General features: G+C 35.0%; 1 protein-coding gene across 2 annotated transcripts in view; it reads right to left on the bottom strand.

Moving 5' to 3' along the window:
* Window positions 1–218: 218 nt before the first annotated feature.
* Window positions 219–23,122, bottom strand: part of HAO1 (hydroxyacid oxidase 1) — a 94,362-nt gene continuing 71,458 nt past the window's right edge. For both annotated transcript variants that reach the window (XM_074287893.1, XM_074287892.1), the window contains exons 4-8: window positions 20,643–20,818; window positions 9,303–9,394; window positions 6,345–6,503; window positions 6,188–6,257; window positions 219–507 (exon numbers count right to left, since the gene is read on the bottom strand). In XM_074287893.1, the coding sequence (XP_074143994.1) occupies window positions 437–507; window positions 6,188–6,257; window positions 6,345–6,503; window positions 9,303–9,394; window positions 20,643–20,818 (568 nt within the window). In that variant the 3' untranslated portion in view covers window positions 219–436. The remainder of the gene's footprint in view (window positions 508–6,187; window positions 6,258–6,344; window positions 6,504–9,302; window positions 9,395–20,642; window positions 20,819–23,122) is intronic.

Here is a 23,122-nt window from a genome sequence, read left to right as displayed (position 1 = left end):
CATAGTTTTTATTCAACAATCAGTTTCACAACTCTGAGTCCAATCTATCTTTAAGATCATAACCTGTCTTAAGAGACACAATTTTTAGGTTATCTCCACCACTTTGTTTAAGTGAATACCTCTGTTTATTTCTTTATCTGTAGTGGGTACCCCAAGTTTTGCCAGAGTATGTCTTTTACCTTTTTAGAAAAGTAAGTTGTTTAAATTCATTTTCAATGTTTTCTTTTTTTACAGTTAATATATTCTTAGGATGCAAGTGCATTTTTAAATGATCCAGGGCAAAGAACTAAAAGGGGTTTCTATTTTGTTGGGGAAGAACGACATTCTTTGTATGGTGACTCAAAATTACAGAATATGGTCACCCTCTGCACAGTGTCTCTTTGTCAAGAAACACATGCTGAAAGAAAGAATACAGATGAGAAAATAGTGTACACTGTCAGATCTTGGAAACAACCAATGGATTTGTCCTCACCAATGTCTTGTCAATGTCTTTTACATTCCGGCACCCTGAAAAAATAAAACATACATTTAATATAAAATAAATGCAATAATAATCAGTCGGGTAATGGTTTTCCAAAGGAATGTAAAACTTGACTAATGTAAAGTTTATGGTTCAAGGTAGGCCTGCCAACTCTTATGTGGCATGAGACCATTTTTATTACCTAAACAGTCCTTAACACGAAATGACTGGCATATATTTTTATTAACACAAAGAGTATATTCTTTCTGCCACATTTAATAGATATTTGGGGACTGAAAGCTTTCCTTTAGGATTTGTCTCTGTACCAAAGGAAAACTCAGGGTGATGATTCACAGGGTGTCATTCTTCCCTCAAAGACTGTCTATACAGCCAAAATGCAATGGAAAATCAAGATATCATGTAAAAATTTCAATCAATGTAGACAATCTGTGTCACAAAGAAAAATAATAATAATAAATCTTCCTTCTTCGTTAGTTAAACTATTTTGGAAATGGAATTATCTGGATAATTGCCTCAATGATTAATTTCATTTTCCTTGTATAGATGCATATTGAATCTTTTCTAAATCAATAATTCAAGATGATTTCAGAATGAAATAAGAAAAATAATAGAGAGCCTATTAGGGGACCACAGAAGAAGTCATATATGTTTCCCACTCTAACTTTTGATCATAAAAAAGTGATAATCTTTTAAATTCAACAAGCATTTCATAAATTCTAATTACATGTGTCAGTATTTCCCTCATTTGGGAATCTAAAGGAAATAGCCATCATATTATACTTTTCAATATCCCAAATGTGAGCATCAACTAAAAAATAGAAACCATTTATTCTCTGTCAGATATACTGGGCTTGGAGCTCTCATCTGTTCCCATGTATTTAAATACTGTCTTTTTGTTAATGAGTATCACATTTACATATCCTGCCCAAACTCTCCATTGATTTCTAATCTCATATCTCCCACTGCCTTATACACATCTCAAAATCCAATGTCCAATAGACATCTCAATATATCCAAGCAGAATTCATGATCTTTCCCCTCTAAACCCTCCCTTCTTTTCACTTTCCCTTTTAAGATAAAGAACAGCATCTGTCTTTCAGTCCTTTAGTAATCATTCTTGACTCTTCACTATCTTTTATTTTTCCATATCTAAAATACTGGCAAAATCTGTCAATATCTTGAATATGTTCCATTCTCTTCTCTAACACTGAAAACCCTTACCACCTCAAGTCCTGGATTACTGCAATAATTTCCCAGTGGGTCTTTCTGGCTCTTCTTTCTCTATTCCAGCCCACCCTCCATGCAGTAACTAATATGATTTTCTTAAAGCATAAGTTTAAACACGTTACCCACTCCCACTTAAACTCCATTGGCTCCCTATCACCTCCTGGTTCTATTTGGTGTCCTTCATAACCAAGCTTCTTCTAACTTTATAGTTTCATCACATTTTATTCCCTAACACAAAATTTTCAAACCAGGGATATACAGTCCTCCTGGTTGTTCCAGAAACAAGACATTCCATTGCTCAGCTCCAAGCATTTTTTCTGCTTCTCTTTCAGGCCTGGGGTGCTTTCCCTCATTTCCATCTACTGGCTTCCTATAAATCCCAACTAAAATCCCATTTTCTGTAGGAAGCCTTTTCTAACCCCACTTAATTGCAATGCTTTTTCTTTCTTATTATTTCCATTTATCCTGTAGATGTTGTTCCTCCATTAGATTGTAAGCTTCTTGAGGATTTTGCTTTTTTGTGTGTGTGTACCCAGTGCTTGTTATTGTATCTGGCACATAATAGACACTTCAAAATTGTTTTTGACTGACCAAATAATATTTTTTAAGTCTCTTTTCCTTTCTATTCCTGCTTCTACAATTTTATCTCAAGTCTTTATCACCTATACTACACTTGCCAGAGTAATCTTCATTTTAAAAACTCATCATCTCAACCTTCTTCATAAAACTAAATGAATTCCAACTTTCCAAATCCATTAGCTTCTAATCATTTTCCCTCAATTTAAATACCACCCAACTTTTCCAATCTTATCAGCTACCCCTCAAGCTAGATTGATCTGCATAATGATTGTGATTCTGGCCTTCTTGTTACCTCATCTTTATATAGTTTACTTCACATAATGTAATCCTTTTTTTTCTGATCCTTCTTTTCTTCTCTTAATCTATTCCTTATCTTTGAAGACCAAACTCAAGGCCCATTTCCTTTTCAGAACTACCAAAAGGATTCTGCCATTTCTTCCTTTTCTGCTGAGAACTAAAGTGCCTTTATTTTTTTTGCCATGCTCAATTGTTAACTTTTTTATATTTGCCAAATATGTATATGTATATATATATTTTATATTAATTTTTAGTTATTGTTTTATTTTTTTCTTAGTCACCTATTTAAACAACTCCAGTAACTTCTTATGTTCTCTGTATATAATATTTGCTTATTTTTTCTCCCATTAGTCTGAAAATTCCAGAGACTGTTTTGTCTTTCTTTGCATTCCTAGTACATTCACACCATACATGGCATAATAGTACAAACTTAATAATTCCATTGATAAAGTGATTGACTGGCTAAAGATGTAATTTATAGCCCAGACACACTCAAAAACAGCAACAATTGGTATATTTAGATAAAACTTTTATTTAGAAAGTATTTCCTATATGCAGAGTCTCCCAAAATGATTTTGGGAGACCATGTATTTTTTTCGTTAAAGCCTTACAACAGCTCTGAAAAGTTTTCCCAGAAAAGGGAACTGATCATAGACAACTATGTGGCACAATGACATGGAACACAAAACCTAAATAAAGGAAGATCTGAGTTTAAATATGACCTCAGAAAGCTACTAGCTATGTGATACTTAGCAACTCACTTAACTTCTATATGTCTCAGTTTCCTCAATTATGGGAATAATAATATCATCAGTCTCACAGGGTTCTTATAAGCATCAAAGGAGACAATATTTCTAAAGTGCATCACTTAGTGTTTGGCACACAGTAAGTGCTTAATAAATGTTTGGTCCTTCCTCTTAAATGACTTGCTCAGTTACACAACTAATAAGTATTATAGGAAGATTTAAAACCATTTTTTCCTGACTTCAAACCAAAGGCTACATTAATCCATCTTGAAGTCTTTCTGCCAAGGTGTCTAGCTTCCCTCTTCCCCCATCAGAAAAAGGGGAAAATTAAGTAATGTAAAAGAAATTAAATATAACTTCCCAAAAAGATTTTTAAAAAGAAAATAAAGCCCCATTTAAAATATTCATCAAAAGGGGAAATTCTATAGGAACCTACTATTCTTAGATTCTAGAAAATCTTCTAACATCTGCTTGTTGGTCTTTTTGCCTCAAATATCTCCCCATTCCATTCCATTCACATTACTCATCTATCAGACTGATCTTCCTCAAGTTCAGTTCTGAGAGCAATTCTGTGGTGCAGTGAATAGAATTGCTCAGATTGCTGTTCATTTTATTAAGTTCCATTATGGCTTCAGACACTTCCTAGTGCTGTGATCCTGGACAAGTCACTTAACTCTCTTTGCTTCAGTTTTCTACTCTGTCAAATGAGCTGGAGAAGGAAATAGCAAATCCCTCAAGTATTTTTGCCAAGAAAACCCCAAATAGGGTCAAAAAGAGTTGGACATGACTGGAAACAATAGAAACAACAACAAAAGTGCAATTCTAATTATGTCAGCCCTTGATTTCAACTCCAATAACTCCTTATTAACTCTATGATCAAACAAGAAATCTCCTTTTTGAATTTTCAATTGTTTTATATTCTAATTCCTTTCTAATTTTCAAGTTTTCTTATACCCTATTTAAACATTACACTCCATCTCTGAACATGTTCATTGTCTGCCTCCATAGCAGTGACTCCCTCCTCATCTCTGTCTCTTGACTTCTCTGGTTTTCTATAAACCTGAGCTAAAATCCCATCATCTGCATGAAGCCTTTCCTAATATTCATCTCACAAAACCTCAAATTTTTCCTGCATGGATTATGTTTGTATATAATCATTTACTTATTGTTTCTTCCATTAATCTGAAAGTTTCAGAGACTGTATTTTGTCTTTCTTTGCATTCTATAATTGCCACACAGTATGTGGCACAATAGTATACATTTAATAAATTCCTAAGGATAAACTGATTGCCTGACTAAAGATGTTATTTGTAGTCCAGAAACTCACACTATGTGTTATCAAGAACTGGGTTCAATCTAGGGAGAATTCTCATAAAGGTTTCTTTGGTTCATACCCTTTCTGACCTGAGATTTCCCTATGAAGATTCAGAATTTGTCTTGTTCTGCTTTACCCAAGGTCTACTATAAACACATTGGAATATCAATTTAAAAGGAAGCAAGCTATACATAATAGAGTTGAAGTTCCATATAGAATCATCTTTTTTATTTTATTCCATAAGTTATTTTTAGTCCATAAATTAGAAATTATTTTTCCATAAATTTTATTTTATTCCATAAATTTAAAAAAAAATACAGAGTGTGTATATCTCTAAAATATGAAGCAAAAGGACCCCGGGTTCCAGTACAAATACATTATGCATGTGTGTGTGTGTGTGTGTGTGTGTGTGTGTGTGTGTGTGTGTGTATGTGTGTGTGTGTGTGTGTGTGTATGTGTGTGTGTATATATAATTCAGAACAACCTATATATTAAAGGCAGTTGGTTAGAGTGGAAAGGGCACTAGACTTGGATTTATATTCCATCTAAGACACTTATTGTCTCTGTGACCTCAAGCAATTCACTTAATTTTTCTGGTCCCCATCTTTCTTATCTATAAAACAAAGAAGTCGGACTAGATGATTTATACAATCCTTTCTAGTTCTAAGTCTATGATCTCATAGCTTTTATTTTACCCCAAAAGAAAGAATGTAAAACACACACATACACACTGGAATCTCAGGAACCTATAAACAGCCATCACAACCTCCCTCACCACCCATCTTTCCCAAAAGCAAGGTTATTATAGTGTCACTCCATGTTTGAGACTTTCCTTAATGGGAATGCACTTTAGGGAATGCTAGAGAAGTCAGCTCTCTTCCCAGTGGACCTAATCGGTCCAAATAAATCATAATAGTTGTGAAGAAAAAAGAAACCCTCCAGGTAGCTCCTTTGACTTGTCATTCTCTGCTTTCCTTCTGTTCAATTAAAATGCAAGTTATTCGTGAACAGAGAATATTCTCTTACACTTGTAGAATATTTTGCCACATGTCTATTATAATATCCATACAAAAATCACTCAATAACTATGTGCTCCTTTTTAGTCATCAATGTATGTTCTGTATTACCAACACATTACCAGCTCCTAAAGTACAGTAACCATGTTTTGTTTTTCCCCCGTATATTCTTCCCAGATGCCTACTATAGGGAAAGGAAACAAGCATTAATTAATAATACCTATATTCCAGACACTGTGTGAAATATTTTACAAATATAAGCTTATTTGAGCCTCATGACAATTTGGGGAGGTAGACATTACTATTACTTCTACTTTATAGTTAAGGAAACACAGGTAGATTAATTAAATGGCATGTCCACAGTCACAAAGCTATGTCTGAGGCTAGATTTGAATTCAAATCCTCCTGGCTGCAGGCCCCATGTTCTATCCATTATGCCATAAGAGTAGTCTTACTTTAACATTCAGAATTCATTAGAGGGCTCAATAAATTATACTGAAGTTTGATGAAAGACTTAAGAGCTTACCAGTAAGAGCCATGGCCAACCGGAATTCTTCTTTCAGCATTTCCAGAACCTCCTTCACTCCTTTCTCCCCCTAATAAAATGAAAGAGAAGGAAATATTTGGCTTAGTCTGGCTCATTCATACTAGACATTTGTTCATCTAATTAATTACTCAGTTACCTGATAAGCCAATCCCCATATGATAGGTCTTCCTACAAACACAGCCTTGGCCCCAAGGGCAAGGGCTTTCAGCACATCTGTTCCTTTACGTACACCCCCATCCAAGAACACCTCCACCTTTCCCTCCACAGCATCTATGATTTCAGGCAGGACATCAATCTGTGGAAACAAGACAGAAAATGTTATGTCATCGGTCCCTTTAAAGAGAACCCTGCTCAAGACCACCCAGGACTACTAATCTTATCAGACTAGGACTTTAGTTGAAAGTAGCATGCCATAAGAAATGCAGGTTTAGGATCAAGAGTAAAACGATTTCCTTTAAAAGAAGAAAAAGGAGGAGGAGGAAGAAGGAAGAGAGGAAGAAGAAGAAGAAGAAGAAAAGAATAAGAAAAAGAAATAAGAAAAAGAAGAAAGAAAGAAAGAAGAAGAAGAAAGGAAGAGGAGGAGGAAAAAGAGGAAAGAACTAGGAACTAAAAGCATCAACACTCCTTTTACATTCAAATTTGGAGTTGATGGGATAATCTCTGGAAGAGTTTCCTGTAAAGAATTTAGGACTGAATTTGGCCCTAAGATTTCCACTATGGAGTGAATAAGGGTAGAATTTGGCTTATTGCCCTAAATAGTTTGGCATGTAATGCGAGTTGCCAAACATACTTTGGATCAATTTACATATACATGGCTTTCTTCTTATATTCAGGCAAATTACATCAACATATAAGTGCTACAATTTCCAAACTATGATGCAAGCTGTAATTAAGCACATTTCCCCAATTTGTAAGGAGAAACAAGAAAAATATTAACCATCTTGGGTTCAATGCACATTTTCAAAGACTATCAAATAATCTGTTTAGGTTATTTCAAACACTGAATATGGTCTAAAAATGACCTAGGAATGAATTTATGACATGAACCTTGTACTACAAAATAGAATCCAGATTGGTGTATCTATAGGTTATTAGGTTTTATCTGTGACCTAGTGTTTTCAACTAGAGTGGTATAGAGTTGCATTTGAGCTGGGGATCTTATGTTCCTATGATCTATACCAGAGGTATCACATTTCACTTCAGTCATTTTTCAATTCTGGCTCTTCAAGACCCCATTTGGGGTTTTCTTGACAAAGATACTAGAGTAGTTTGCCATTTCCTTCTCCAGTTCATTTTATACATGAGGAAACTGAGGCTAACTTGCCAAGGGTCACACAACTATTAAGTGAATGAGAATAGATTTGAATTCATGAATATGAGTGTTGTTGAATCCAGACCTAGCACTTTATCCAGTGGGTTACCTGTCTTCCACAAGGATCAAATTTGCACCCTTGAAGGGCCCCAACCAAACCAGATTAAAATATAATTGGGAAATATGTAACAAAATAAATAATGATAAAATATATAGATAATGCTAATTTGTGGTTTTCTAAATCAATTATATGGCCAGAAAGGATCACTTCCTATTTGAATTTGATGCTACTGAATTCTGTAACATGTATCAGTGACCCAGTAGGTCTCTTCCTAGTACTTATGAGATATTGTAGCGTCCTGGAGCTAACCAGACTTCAATATCTATATCTCATTGAGCTGTGCATGAAAAGATACTTGGAATCATGACTCTGACCACACAAACCACTGAATAGACCATTTTGATCAAATCAACCACTCAATTCACCTGTGAGGAAAAGACAGTAGTAGAAGAGTATAGAATCAGATATAATTGACTTGATTATTTGTTAAAAATAATTCATTAATCATCAGTCACAAAGAACAGTTTATATGTACTTAAAGGATAAGAAGTCTATACTATTTAAACCCAGAAACCAATTCAGGATTACTGTAAAAAAAAAAAAAAAATTAGTAAAAATTTTACTATAAAAATAGATAATAAAATATTAATAAAAATATTAAATAAATAGGATAATAAAGAAATATATATTAGCAAAAATTACTAAAAATATACTAAATTTACTAATTATTTTTTATTTTACTTTGGCTATGGATTATGAATTATAAAACTGAAAGGCACTAAAAAGATCAAATACTTTACCTCCCTCATTTTTACAAATAAGAATATTAAAGTACAGAGAATTAGGCAATTTACCCAAGATCACACAGTTAGTTAATGGTAAAACACAGGTCTCCTGTCTCCCAGTTCAACACTCAAGGCACAAAGTAGTTAATTTGTATAGTATCTCAGAATTTTTTAGTGGGAATAAACCTGAAAGATCAACTAGCATTATTAAATAGTTCATTAAGAGCTGAGTTGAATAAAGTTGAGCAAATAACCTAAACTAATAAGTGGTTTATTTATTGTTGGGTTGGCATATGTGTTTACACATGGATTATTATTTGATGGCTATATATACACAAATATCCAAAAAGACAGACCAAGATCAAACCAGATTTAGAAAAATGACTAAATTTTGAAAGTTCGATGGAAAGTTTGCAAGGAAATCTTAGAATACATGTTAGGATTGCCAGGTGAGAATTCAGGTTGTCTGGACAGTGACAAGGTGAGAATTCAGGTTGTCTGGACAATTACAAGGTGAGAACTCAGGTTGACTTGACAGTTCTCTGGCTCAGACCTTTGGTTTGGGCCTTTAAAGGGAGTTTACACCTTCGGAATTCTAAGAGGAGCAAGCTCATTGGTTGAAGTGGTTCTTCCCAGAAGCCATTGCATTATCCCACGCCCATTCTCTGGGAGGATAAAAGAGGACAGCACTCCAGAGAGAAGAAGTCTCTGCGCTACATCAGGCTTGACTAGGCTCTCTGCAGGAAGGGAAGTCACTTCTCTGGACAAGAGTTAACGGCAACTGTCTGGAGACAACGGTTCTCTACAGGAAGAAGAATCTGTCCGAGAGATTTGAGTTGACACAGCAGATCTCTTCCCAGAGAGCGATTGGCAGCTTCTGGAGACAACAGCACGCTACAAATACATACTTCAATGATCTTATTAATGAGTACTCACAGTGGCAGGCACTCCATCTAGTTGGCGAGCACCATGATTGGACACCAATATTCCATTGACACCATATTTCACAGCTTCCCTGGCATCATCAGCTGAAAAAAACATGTTTGAGCAGTTCCATAATTAAAGCTACACTGGGAATATTGTAGCAAATTGCCTTGTATCTATTACAAAATCTAAAAGCATTTCTGAAGGGCAGATTTTTTTTTTTTTTAATTCTTACTTTAAAATAGAGATTTGAGGAATGTTTTAATGGATCTTGTATCTTTCCCCTCCTTTCCCCACAAAATGTAAGCTTTCTTGAGAATAGGAACTGGCTTATTTTGTCATTATACTACTAGTTCTAATCACAGTAACTATTGCATGATACACACTTCACAATTATTCATTATATCTGGAGGGTTAGACCTCATCAGAAAAGCTATTTCTTCCAGTGGTGAAGATTGTATACCATCCATAAAACTTGTAACAGAGGTGGCAAAACCACAATAAGAATGATGTTCTTTATTAAGAAAAAAGTCAGAATTTGCATCATCTTAAATAAAGAAGAGTATTAATAACCAATACTCCTTATGGAATATGCATGCTGTTCAATTTTGCCAATAGAAAATACAGTGTAATAAAATTTTCCAGATTGTAACTCTTAATATGCAATTATAAAGGACTAAACAAAAGAATATAGACATATAGGCATATATCCCTAAATATATGCATTTAAATACATATACATATAAATACATTTTTTGCAATAATGATTCCCACACTTGATGTAAATATTCAGTTATATTGAAATAAATTGACAAGATTACAAGTGTCAATAAAAATGAATGGGATTTAGGAGAACATAAAAGTACCCTTCAAGCATGTGAATAAAAATTAAAGAGGAAGTGGGATTATGCTTGTTTTGTTTGGTGTTTTAGAACAGAACTTGTAGAAATGAGAGAAAGTTACAAAGAAGTAAAGTTGGGCTTGATCTAAGAATAAGGTAGTGCCCCCATTGTTATATGAACATTTTGGTTGCTAAAAAAAAAAAAAAAAAAAAAAAAAAAAAACACTGATGAAATCAGATTGACAGGAAACACACCTCCATCCCTCACATCTCAGCAGACAAATGTTTGAAGAAAGAGTGTTATGAGATTCTGAGAAAAAACTTCTTTGCAGATAAATACATTAACTGAGAGGACTTGTTTGAAAGTAGAGCACTGAAATATGTAAGTATGTAATAAGGAATGTGTTGTAGCATATTGATTCATTAAATGTTTTTCAGAGTTTTGCAAGTTGTAGCTGCAAAACCATAAATCCACTCAGGGCACTATGGAACAATGATATAATGTCTATTTTGAGGCAATAGAGAAGAGAATGATAATCAGAAGACTACAGCAAATGAGAAGAAGTTGAGAGGAGTCAGATTAAGAAATCAGAAGACTCCTAAAAGCTGACAGATAGTTTCTTCAAATGTTTAAGAGTTTTGCTGATTGGCAAAGACACATTGCTTTACTGAGAGCTGATTGCAGGGAGAAAATAGGCTTATTAAAGCTCTAAAGGTCCTGGAACTGCTGGAAGTTCGATGTAAAATAGCTATATCCTAATATTCTATGAAGAATTATCTGGGGTAATTTTTTCCTAGTTCATATACAACTTGAGAGGGGAAAGGGGGTAGTTTTAGAGAGGGGGAAAGGGATAGAAGAAGGAGAAAGACAGCTTTGCAGCTGTATTTCTTGGATTTATGCTGCTCTATTTTGCTAAAAGATTATAATTTGTTCTCAGTACCTTGCCATGGATGCTGTATGCTGAAAGAGCTCAACAATACTTCAGTGGCTTAAGAGTAATAGGGAAACAATTTTGGCCAGGAAGTGACACATGGTACAGATGTTTTTGTGTTTGTGCTGTTTTTTTGTTTTGTTTTGTTTTTTTAAAGAAACCAAGCATTTCATGGCTTGCCATTCAGCATATGGTTATCCCAGGAATATGGGTTTCAATAATCATATATCTCCTTGCTAGGTTTCAGTAAGTGTGGCTTCATTCTTCCCCACCGATACTGAATGATGAGATTGTGGTTAGCAATTGGCACCAAATGATAAGATTGGAGTAGGCACCAAATATTAGGGTTCAATAATAATTCACATGTGAAGAATTCACAAGTGCCTTTTCTTTGCCAAAAAATAGGTTTATTTATGATAAGAGGTTACAGACAACACGAAAAGATAAAATAAATATTAGGGATGATAAATATGAAATAGATTTAGGAGGGCATAAAGTTAACAAGGAAAATGGTTTTATCAATTAACAGGAGAAAAGACCAGTTCCCCAAAGGAACTCACAATTAACCAGGAGAAAGGGACTACACCATGAGGTGGTAATATGCCATTGACTGGCAGACCAAATCCATAGAGGAGTTTAAGACAATAAAAGAGCTAGTTAACTATCATGAAATATGAGCATAAGGAGAAAGATACTATGAGGCATATGGGAGGGAGGGAGAAGAAAGACACTATGAAGCAGAACAGAATGGCAAGCCCAAAAGAGATTCAGCAAAGATGGCGTAGGCCATGGATAGATTTATAGAGAGAATTTTACTTCAAAGGTTTAACATTATGACTTGGCCTTCTGATTGCATACAGTAAGGCGGGGTTGGGGTTACCCAAAACCACCATTGTGGTGGAACTGTAAGGCTGAACTAGTAAGGATAATGATCCTTTTCCTGCTCATCTCAGGGAGTTATCAGTACTTCAGGCTTTCTCTTCCAACCTTACTTATTTTTACCCACTGAGTGCACTGATGAGTTATTATGATCAATGTTTTTGAAAAGATTATTATACATATAACTGAATAAAGGTTGTAATTATTATTGTTTGTGCCTTATTATTTATTAGATGTTTCATTTTTAAGATTCAAGTGTCCTTGTAACTAATTATATATAAATGGGGAAGGGGGGCACATTAATGAGAGCTAAGAAGCTACAATGTCAAATAGTAGAAGTATATTCCCCCAATACCAAGATTACACATAGAACCTACTTTGGTTGAGTAGTAGTCACATGATCACTTCTGAGACCATCACAGTCCCCAAGGAAATCCTCCAGAACTACCATTATGACTACTGATTGGGAATGACTGAATCAGATCATAGAATAAAGAAAGTGTGGGTGCCATATCACATGCCATACCAGACCTATCTAAAAAATAGCTTTGTACATTTAAAGCTATTCAAAAGTAAAAATTAATATCCTCAAAAAGTAATGGGTTTTCCCTCTTAGAAGTTTTTCAAGAAAGAGCCGAATGTTTACATCAAGAATGTAGTCATGTACGTTTCTGGTCAAATCTGGGTTAAACTAGATGGTTTCTGAGATCTTTTTCAAATCTGAGATTTGGTGATTGTATGATTGTATGAATGATTGTGATTGTATGAATCTAAAAATTCCACATATAAAACTTATTTCTATAATCTTCCCTCTCTTGTCTGCCTTGGCCTCAGGTTTTAATGAGGAGTTATCCTTATCCTTGCTTAGCTAATCCCTCTAATTGTTCTCTTTTTCCAAACCAGTTCTCACCTTCTCTGCTCATTCTTCATTCCTTTTTATTCTCTTTTCTTCAGTTTCTCTTTTCTCATTTGCTTCTTCCCTCTGTTCTAAAAAACACCTTAAGTCTATCATTTAAAACACCTTCTGTACCCTCAGGCTATCATTCAAAATCTCTATTTACTTTTTCTATCAAACTCTTATAAAGGAATACTTATGTTAACTGTATCCACTTCTTCACAATTCACTTCTTAACTTTTTATAAATAGAGGATCAGAGATCAGAGGATCAGAGATGTAGAACAAGAAGGGGCAGAGTTTCAACCAGTTGAAACGTCTCATTGTACATATAAAGGAACTAAGATCCAGAGTGGTATAAGTAGTAAGCCAAAGAAGCAAGATTCAAATACAAACAGGTATTCATAATAATAGCAATAACTGATGAGATCAGGATAGCAATTCCTAGTTTGAAATACACATGTAACAAATTCACAATGATTATTCTCTTTGCCAAACTTTGCCAAAAAGTATTGATTCATGAAAAAAGATTACAGACAAAATGAAGAAGTAAAATAGATAGTAGAAGTAGTAAATATGAAATAGATTTGGGAGACCATATGTTTAGGAAGGAAAGGGATTTTAACAATTAACAATGGAACAGATAAGTTCCCCAATTGAACTCACAATTAATCAGGAGAAAGGGAATAAATCATGAGGTGGGAGTATGTCATTAATTGGCAAGCTATTTCTGATGCGGTCTAACCAAATGTTGAGGTCTATGCCTAAATAAAATTAGGATTAATAGAGGTCTAGTGGCAGATTTGGGGTACAGGGAGTCAAATGGAGCTCCCCTGCAACCCCTTTGGATTCGGCACAAGGATACAAAGTTAAATGAGTTCTAGTGGTGGCGAGAGTCCCCTGTAAATGAATTTACAGGCCCGAAAACCTAGATTGATAAAAAGGTTTATTGTAGGGTTTGGAAGTAAGGTTAAAGTCTGATTAGTAAAAGGTATTAGATAGAGGAAGAAATACACCAAAAGCGGCGGGAAAGAGTCTGTGATGCAAAGCATGGTGCTCGCATGTTTCAACTCTCTGCCAAGAGATGATTCCAGTTTGGCTCTTTTATCTGCTTGAAGGGGCATATGGGTGGAGTCGTAGATTGATTCCTTGAGGTCCAGAACCCACTAGGTGGGGGTTGGGAAGGAAACCTGAGCAGATCATTAGAATGGGGCTGGTACAGCCCAAACTGGCTCAGATCTGGATCTCTCCCCTTGGAATACAAAAGGGTGGTTTTGACTAGATCTTGTAAATCAAAGGTCAGTCCCAAAGGAAGTTGGAGATCAGAAAAGGAATTTTAAAGAGGCCTGCATCATTTCCATAGACAAGTGTAGCATACTATCCAGAATTAACTATAATAAAGGGAAGACATTGGATGGGGTAGGGGAGGGAGAGAGAGAGAGAGAAGAAGGGAGAGAAAAGAGAAGAGGGAGAGGAAAAGAGAATGGAAGAGGGGGAAATGGAGAGAGGGAGAAAGGGAGGAAGGGATAGTCTGGGAACAAAGTTCCCAGGATGAGCATTAAAGCATTTCCTGAAAAAGGGAGAGGATAACCTGATTTCAGGATTGAACTCATAACTAGCATTTATATAGTGCTTTAGTGTTTTTACTAAGTGATTTATAAATGCTAATTCAATCAATCCTCATAATCTTATGTGATAGTTACCATCTATCTGCCTATCTGTCTGTCTGTCTGTCTTACCTGTCAAGCTAGCTAGTTGGGTATCTCAGTTGTTAGTCCCTAGTAGAATAGCTAGTGGAAGCAATAATTGTTTTGTTTTCTTTCTGTCTTTTGCATACTCTGGGGAAAACACAGTATCCAGCACATAAGGCCTAAATTGAATATTTGTTAAATTGAGAAGAATTGAAATTTTATGTTTTCTTTTGAAATAACTTGAACAACACTGCATGAACCTAGAGATGAAAAAACAGTTCACAGAAAAAAAAAAAATGTTTAGCTTAGAGAAAAGAAAATTTGAGATAATGGCAACCTTCAAATATTTGAAAAGGCTGTCACTCAGAAGAGAGCCTAGATACTTCCTACTTGGCCCCTTGGGACAGAACCAGGAAAATAGGTAGGAATTGTTAAAAAAAAAAAAAAAAAAATGTAAAAAGTAGATATCCATCTATTGTGAGGAAATTTTTCAACCAATCACCACTATATAAATATAATAGTCTGATCTGGAAATAATAGAATCCCCTTCATTAATCACCTTAAAGCAAGGCTAGCTGATCACTTGTCAAGGATATTGCAGAAGGCAACTCAGAAATTTTATGATTTTATGTATGTGTATGCATAACACACACATGCAAATACCTATAAATTTAAAATGCATACATACCAGAATGCAGAGAAAATTTACATTTTTACAAAGTGAATTCAAGATCTTACCATTTGACAAAAATTGCTGGTAAAATGGAAAAACAGTTTTGCAGAAATTAGGCATAGACCAACATTCACATCATATATCAAAATAAGGCTAAAATCAGTAAATTATTTAGACATAAAGATTGATATAAGTAAATTAGGGGAGCAAAGAAAAATATATCTGTCTGTCAGAGCTATGGATAACAAGAGTTTATGATAAAAGAAGAAAGAGAGAAGATCACAAAATGAAAAATGGATACTTTTGATTACATGAAATTTAAAATTTTTATATAATAAAACATATGTAGCCAAAATTAGAACAGAAGCAGGAAACTGGCTGGGGAAGATGGAAGAGTTATAGCAAGTTTCTCTATTAAAAGGTTCATTTCTCAAGTATATAGGAAACTGAATCAAATTTGTAAAAATAAAAGTCATTCCTCAATTGATAAAATGTCAAAAGATATAAATAGGCAGTTTTCAGAAGAAATTCAAGCTATAGTCATATGAACAATGATCTAAATCACTATGGTTAGAGAAATGCAAATTAAAACAACTCTTACACATCTACTTCATACCTGTTAGATTAGCTAACATGATAGAAAAAGGAAAATCATAAATACTAGAGGAAATGTGAAGACCTCAATGTTGTGGCAGCTAAATGGTTGAGTGGATAGAGTGCTGGGACTAAAGTCAGGAAGACTTATCTTCAAGAGTTCAAATCTGGCCTTAGACACTTATTAGCTGTTACTTAATCCTGTTTGCTTTACTTCCATTCCTCTAAAATGGGCTGGAGAAGGAAATGACAAACTACTAGTATCTTTCTGAGGAAAACCCCAAATGGGGTGTCAAAGAATCAAATCCAACTAAAGCTGAACAACAACATTTATATATACAAAAATATTTATAGTAGTACTTTTTGTGATGACAAATAATAAGAAATGGAGGGGATACCCATTAATTGGGGATTGGCTGAACAAGTTGTAGTATGATTTTAAAGGAATTTTACTGTGTTATAAGAAATGATGAGCAGGATAGTTTCAAAAAAACCTGGGAATACATATATGAATTAATGCAAAGTGAGGTTAGCAAAACCAAGAGAACAATGTACTCTGATCCATGACAATTCCAAAAGATCCAAAGTGAAAAATGCTATCAACCTCCAGGGAGATGAAATGTGGATGAACTCTACATTCAAATTGAAACATGCTTTTTTTCATTTTTTATGTTTCTTACTTTTCTTACTTTTTATTGTTTTTTGTTGTATTGTTTGTTTTATTTGTTATCATAGATAATACAGAAATGTAGGGTTTTTTTTTTAAATAATTGAATTCAAGACAAGTTGTTCAGAAAAAAGGATTCCAATGAAAGTGAAATGGACAAGGAGAAAAACATAAAAAGTAAGGAAAGAAAGATAGAATAAAGGAATAAAGGAATGAAGGAATGAAGGAACAAAGGAACAAAGGGATAAAGGAAGGAATTATCACCCTGACTACTATTATGCCTTTGGCCAAATAACGTAATGTATGCCAGCGTTTGAATTAATGAAAGCCAAATTTTGTCCTCAAGTGTATGTTTGGAGTTTGTCGAAGTTTTCAAAGAGCAGATTTTGACATAGAAAAAGAGAGTATAACTTGTATTCTATGATAATATAATAGTGGTAAGAAAAGATGTGTTTTATCCAGAACTTCCCAGCTGTCATCCCATATTACTGCAAACATAACTTTCACCTTTATAGTTAAAAGTAAATTCAGAAAAGAATGAGTAACTTCTGGTCAATGTAAATGAAAATATGCATGAGATGGATTTAATGAGGCAAAAATAAATCTGTGAAATGCTAATTATTGAATTTCCAAGAACAGATTTCCTAAGGTCCAAAATTAGCATATATGACACTTGATGCAATTGTTACTATAGAAATGCTTTTTGTTTATTAAATAGAAGAAACTAATAGTTATACAAAGATGCTTCAGGGTAAATGGGATGTGTACAAATTGTATTTCCTTGGATTTCCTTAACATCACCTACTGTTCTTGAAATGTCTTTTATAGCACCCAAATCCAAATTCCAAATTCTCTCTCACTCTAGTTTTTTCAATATTTGCAAGTATATTTATGAGGCAATATGATATGCTGGATAGAAAGCCAGACTCACAGTCAGGGAAACCTTTGTTCAAATCTTCCATCTGGTATATACTGTCTAGGTGAATCTGGACAGGTCATATAATATTTTAATGCCACAGACAACTCTCTAAGATCATAAATTGCAGAGCAGCTATTTATCTGTATTAGGGAAGGAAGGAAGGTAGAAAGGCAGGAAGGCAGGAAGGCAGGAAGGCAGGAAGTCAGGAAGTCAGGAAAGAAGGGAGGAAGGAAGGAAGGAAGGAAGGAAGGAAGGAAGGAAGGAAGGAAGGAAGGAAGGAAGGAAGGAAGGAAGGAAGGAAGGAAGGAAGGAAAGAAGGAAGGAAGGAAGGAAGGAAGGAAGGAAGGAAGGAAGGAAGGAAGGAAGGAAGGAAGAAAGTGATGTGATTCCTTTCAGTTTCCCAACCCCCGTGAATTCCAATGGGAAATATATGGCTCTCCCAGCCCCCTTCTAATGATATGCTCAGGTTTCCCAACCCCTACCCCAAGCACAAACAGTTCCTTATCTAAAAACCCATTGAATTCTATTCAAATTCTAACCCTGGGTGAAGCCTAAGCCAGAGGCCAACCTGGGACTCCACCAAGAGCCCCTTCAGATTAAAAAAGGGAAAACTGGAGTCCACTCTTTGCAGAAGTCCCAAACATGGTATCCTTATGCCAGCCGTGTCAAGGGTTTCTGCCCACTGGTGCCAGTCCTGGCCCTGATATCTTTCTACCTTTCAACCTTATTTCCAAACCCCACAATAAACCTCTTTTATCAATCTAGGTTTTTGGGTCTGTAAATTCCTTTACAAAGGACTCTTATATTGCTACTAGACTTCATTTAACTTTGTATCCTTGCGCCAAATCCAAAAGGGTTGCAGGGGAGCTCTATTTGACTTCCTGTATCTTGAACCTGCCACTAGAACTCAATTAAACCTAATTTCATTTTAAATCTCATCAAAAGGAAGGAAGGAAGGAAAGGAAGAAAAGGAGGATGGAAGGAAGGAAAAAAGGAAAGAAAAAAGGAAAGAAGAAAGAACCGAAGTGATGTGAGAGATAGGAAAGGGGGTACCCTGTTGGTCGGCGCAAAGATAGTGAGACAATCCCATGAGGCGCAGTGTCCCCTGTAAATGAATTTACAGGCCCAAAAACTTAGATTGATAAAGAAAAGGTTTATTGTAGAAATTTGGAAGTAAAGTTCAGTTAGAAAGATGCCAGGGACAAAGATGGCCGCTTGGCGGGCAGGAACTCTTACATGGCTTGAAGGATACCATGTTTGGGGGAAGGGTTCCTGCAAAAAGAGAGCTGCAACTTGGCTCTTTTATACCTAAAAGGAACTTGTGGGTGGTGCCCCAAGTTCTGGCGGGCTTTTCAGATAAGGAAGAAACTGTGAGGGATTGGGGAATCAGAAAGGAAGGAAGTTTTGCCTATATTAAAAAAAGCATATATCTAGTAGAGATCAATTGTCTCTGTATATCTATTTATTCACTCATCCAGGTATTCAGATTAATTTTTGTATACAGTTTTATTCATTTAGAAGGATTTTTTCTTTATTTTATTTTCACCAAAGAAAAGAGGATGAAAAGAAAAGAGAGGGCGAAGAGGGAAATGAAAGGAGAGTAGAAGGAGAAACAGAGTAGGAGAAATGGGAAGAAATTTGTGTCATTATATGACACAAAGGCCACCTCAAGAATTCAAAGGTCAAAGATACTAGGAATTTCTTCAATTTCACATAACATGAGTATCTATTTCACTCTTTTTGATCACAGCCCAAGTTTCCACATCACACCATAAGATAGGAATCCTAAATATGGCCAGAAAAAATGGAGATGAGATTTTTCTCATGGAACTTCCTTCTTCCAATGAAGGCAAATGTTAGATTTCAACAAAAATACACTTTTCATTGTGAATATTAAGGGAAAGGTTCCACTCTGATGTAAACAATTTCATAGGAGTAAAACAGACCTTTCAGAATTTCATTAACTTTACCATTTATTTAGTTAGTTTGCAGATGAAACTAGTCTGAAGATGAGGTTAGTGAAGAGAATTTTGGAAGGTAAGGTTAGAATTCAAAAAGACCTTGGAGAAGTTTTTAATAATCATACAGTAGGAAACACAAATATTTGTAGGTATGGTGGATGACATTATAATGAGTAATAGACAATTGATAAATGGGGGAAAAGTAACAAAAAATTGATTTTTCTTAATTGAAAAGAAAGATTAAAAATGCTTTTTAAAGAAAAGTTCTGTCAGTGATCTTTTTTTTAAAGAAAAAAGACATTGTAGTAAGTTAATGGGTTTTTCTCCATCATGATTTAAAATGTTTGATTAAAATGTTTTTGGAAGTACATACACCTTTCATAGTGCCTCCAACTTTGAACTCTTTTGAACACACACATGGTAATGCTTAAAGGTTAAGAAACCACTACTGAGATATGCTGCTATTCTAAAATTAATCCGAATTTCATATTCCTCAGATCTGAATAAGTTTTGAGACCTCTGAGAGCAGCCAAGGCTATTTGAAGCTAATGGCTGGATTCCTTAGGTACTTAAAGATTAAGTATTCTCTTTATATAGTATAAGTCAATTCAGTCAAAAAAATAGGAAAAAAAATTGTCACTGTTTTTCACACTTGTCTGTTGGTTCTAGCTATTAGTAAACAGAGCAAGTTGGGGAGATTTCAGACAAGAGGAGGGATGAGGCCTTGAATATGATAGGTAAGGGGATTTGGAAGAGAATATTAAGAATGGATTGCAGGACAAAGACAGATAACCAGTTTTGTCTTAACAGGAATAAAACCTCTGTTTTAAAAGAAACATATTAGATATCTTCAACAATAATTTAATGATTTTATTATTTGGAGGTGACTTCTTCAACATACATTTTAAACACTTCTTTTCAATTGTATATATATGATCAATGTAAAAGTTTCTTTTATGGGAGTTTAAAACCTGCTCTAAGCTATCATGACTAGTCTGATGAATGGATTTTCACTAGCTCTATGATTTCATGACTTGGGGTTATGAAATAGTAGTTTAAAGCCCTAGTCTTCTGAAAATATTTACTGTTTACAGGAATACCCAATTCTCAAAATACTGCTTCTCTACTGTGAGGATCAGGGATATTTCATATGTAAAGAACTTGTCATTCAGTAGGAGAAAAGTCTTTTCTTGCTTTCATCTTCATTTTCCTATGTATCATTCTTTTCCTCAAAAAAAGTTAAAATTATATTACATAAAGTTATAAAAAATGTATGTTTGTAAGAAAAGAAATAAATGAACCTCGGAGGATGCCTTTGGCAACAATTGGGAGGGTTGTCAATTTCTTCAGCCAGGTAATATCCTTCCAATTAATTGATGAATCAATTGCATTAGCTGTGTACTCTGCAAGGCCACTGTTGTCTCCATAACCCTCCTCAGAAGAAAAGGCCAAATCATTGGTTTGAAAATTCTTCATCCTGAAATAGAGACATAAAAGAATTTAAAGAATGAGTTTAAATTATTACAGATAGGAATCCCTCAGTACACAATGATTCTTTGAATGAAATAAAAAGTAATCTTCCTCCTGCATGGTTAATAAATTTTTTTCTGCTATGGTACATTCTGCAAAACTCAGGGTCAGATCTAACCATTTGGACTTCTTATTTGAGTTCTATCAAAATCTTACAACTCTCATTTTAGACTGCATCTACACACAAAAACAAGAGTTGTTTTTGGAAAGGGGAAAGTAGAGACAAATATGTACAATAGACAAATCAAATCCATCATATTATCTTTAAAGTAATTAACTTTATCTGTAAAGGGCTGAAACTCTAAAAAAGTGTGCTTGAATCAGTCAATCAAGCACTTAAGGCTAATTACCTATTGGACAACAACTCTATTAGCATGTGTTTAGAAAAATGGCCCTTCTCACAATACCATGTTGTCTCAATCTTTTGGTGTATACAGATAATCATAGGAGGGATTAGAGGGTGGAGTGAGACAAGCCACACTCTGCAGCAGGACCAGGAGAAGAAGGGTTGGTGGAGAACTAGTAGCAATTTTGTCCATCTCTTTTACTTCTCTCCCTAAAGACCGAGGACTTTTGATTATCCTGACTCTGGCTGATCCTGAGCCTCCAGGGAGCTAGTCCGGAGCTTATATTATTAATGGCTTCTTTTCAAAGTTTGTCTGTCTGTGTAGACAAAGCTTTTGCATCATTTTTAGGTGAAACTATCTTTATTACTGAAAAACATATTGTGGTGGCAGATGACCAGTAAGTCTAATCTCTCTCCCAACAACCTTCTCAACTATTTTGGAGCCTCTATTAAGGCTAGAACTATAGCAAGATGGCCCAGTATTACACAACTATCTCCATTCACCAACCTACTTTGCACAACCTAGATATGTTTCTCAGTAGTTATGGAAAAGTCTGATAGTAAAGCAGACACATATTCTTCTTTGTCCTATCTTCTCACCCGTTCCCCCATGCAAAAAAAAAAAAAAAAAAAATTGCGTCTCATATCTGTTAAGCTTCACATCTTTCTTTGTTGGTGAACTTTTAAATACCCTATGTCCAGTTAAATGGTATCTCATCATGTAGATCCTTTATGTAGGAGAGGGAAGTGGACAAGAAGGGGAAGAAAAAGGGGAAGAGCAAGGGAAGGATAGGGAGGAGGGACAGGGAAAGAAGGAAATGAAGGGGGAAATGAGAAGTGGAGGAAAGGAGGAAGGAGAGAGAAGGGAGAAGAGGGGAAGGAGGAGGTCAAAGAGAAGAAGAAAGAAGAGAAAGAGGAGGAGGAGAAAAAGAAGAAAAGCCCTTATCAATCTAGTTTCAGTCATGACCAAAAGAAAGTAAAAAACATTTGTATGTTACTTCTCTTCCTTTACAAAGCTCTAGGTTTTCAGCTGTAGGTTTGTGGGAGGGTTTGATGGGGAGGGGGTAATCAAGGAGAGGGGATGGATAGGAAAAAACAGAAACATGGATAAAATTATATAAATAACTGTTGTTTTTCTTGGACTGTGAAATAGAGATCAACACTTGAATGAATGTTGCCTTACAGAAATTTCTGTGCACAATGGGACCTTGTTGTTACTCTCAAACTTTGTTCAAAGTCTTAAGCCAAGAACAAGCTTTCAGATATCTTTTATAGAGATCCATGATGGAGCATTTTGCTGATGGTTCTGCAAAAAGTCTCCTGGATGCCATTTTATTTGAATTATGGCATACATAAAGAACAGAAGAAATTGCAATTTTCAAGTATTTCATTTCATTAGAAAGGAAAGGACAAATATTAAAATAAATGACAGTTTGGAGGGATCAGATTGCTCACAAAAAGTCTGAAGCCTCAGGATCACATAGGTCCTGTTCAAAGGCACAAAATTAATAAGCTCTCTGGCAATATAATCCTCAGTATTGCTAAGTCTGGTCTGAAAAAGGATTATTTTCTCCAAATGCAATGTTCACTCTGTCTTCTCAAAGACATTGCTTTAATCCTATATTAGTTAAAGATTAAGTACATGATAACAATATTAGTGATAATGGTAAATTATGGGTGAAGTTTTTTTTTTTTTTTGCATGGATCTGAGATATCAGGTTAACATTCTCTTCATGAAAAAGCTCCTTCCATCAATGTATATCTATAACTATTCTGCATTTTATATCCTGAGAGAGTTGCTAGGCAGCCCCAAAAGGTAAATGTCTTGCTTAGAGACACCCTGCCATTATGCATCAAAGAATTTGAACCTGAGTCTACCCAACTCCAAGACTAGTTCTTTATCAA

This window comes from Sminthopsis crassicaudata, chromosome 2 (assembly GCF_048593235.1).
Source record: "Sminthopsis crassicaudata isolate SCR6 chromosome 2, ASM4859323v1, whole genome shotgun sequence".
Taxonomy (NCBI): domain Eukaryota; kingdom Metazoa; phylum Chordata; class Mammalia; order Dasyuromorphia; family Dasyuridae; genus Sminthopsis; species Sminthopsis crassicaudata.
The sequence above is the reverse complement of the archived record's forward strand: the minus strand, read 5'-3'. Positions and strand labels throughout refer to the sequence as shown.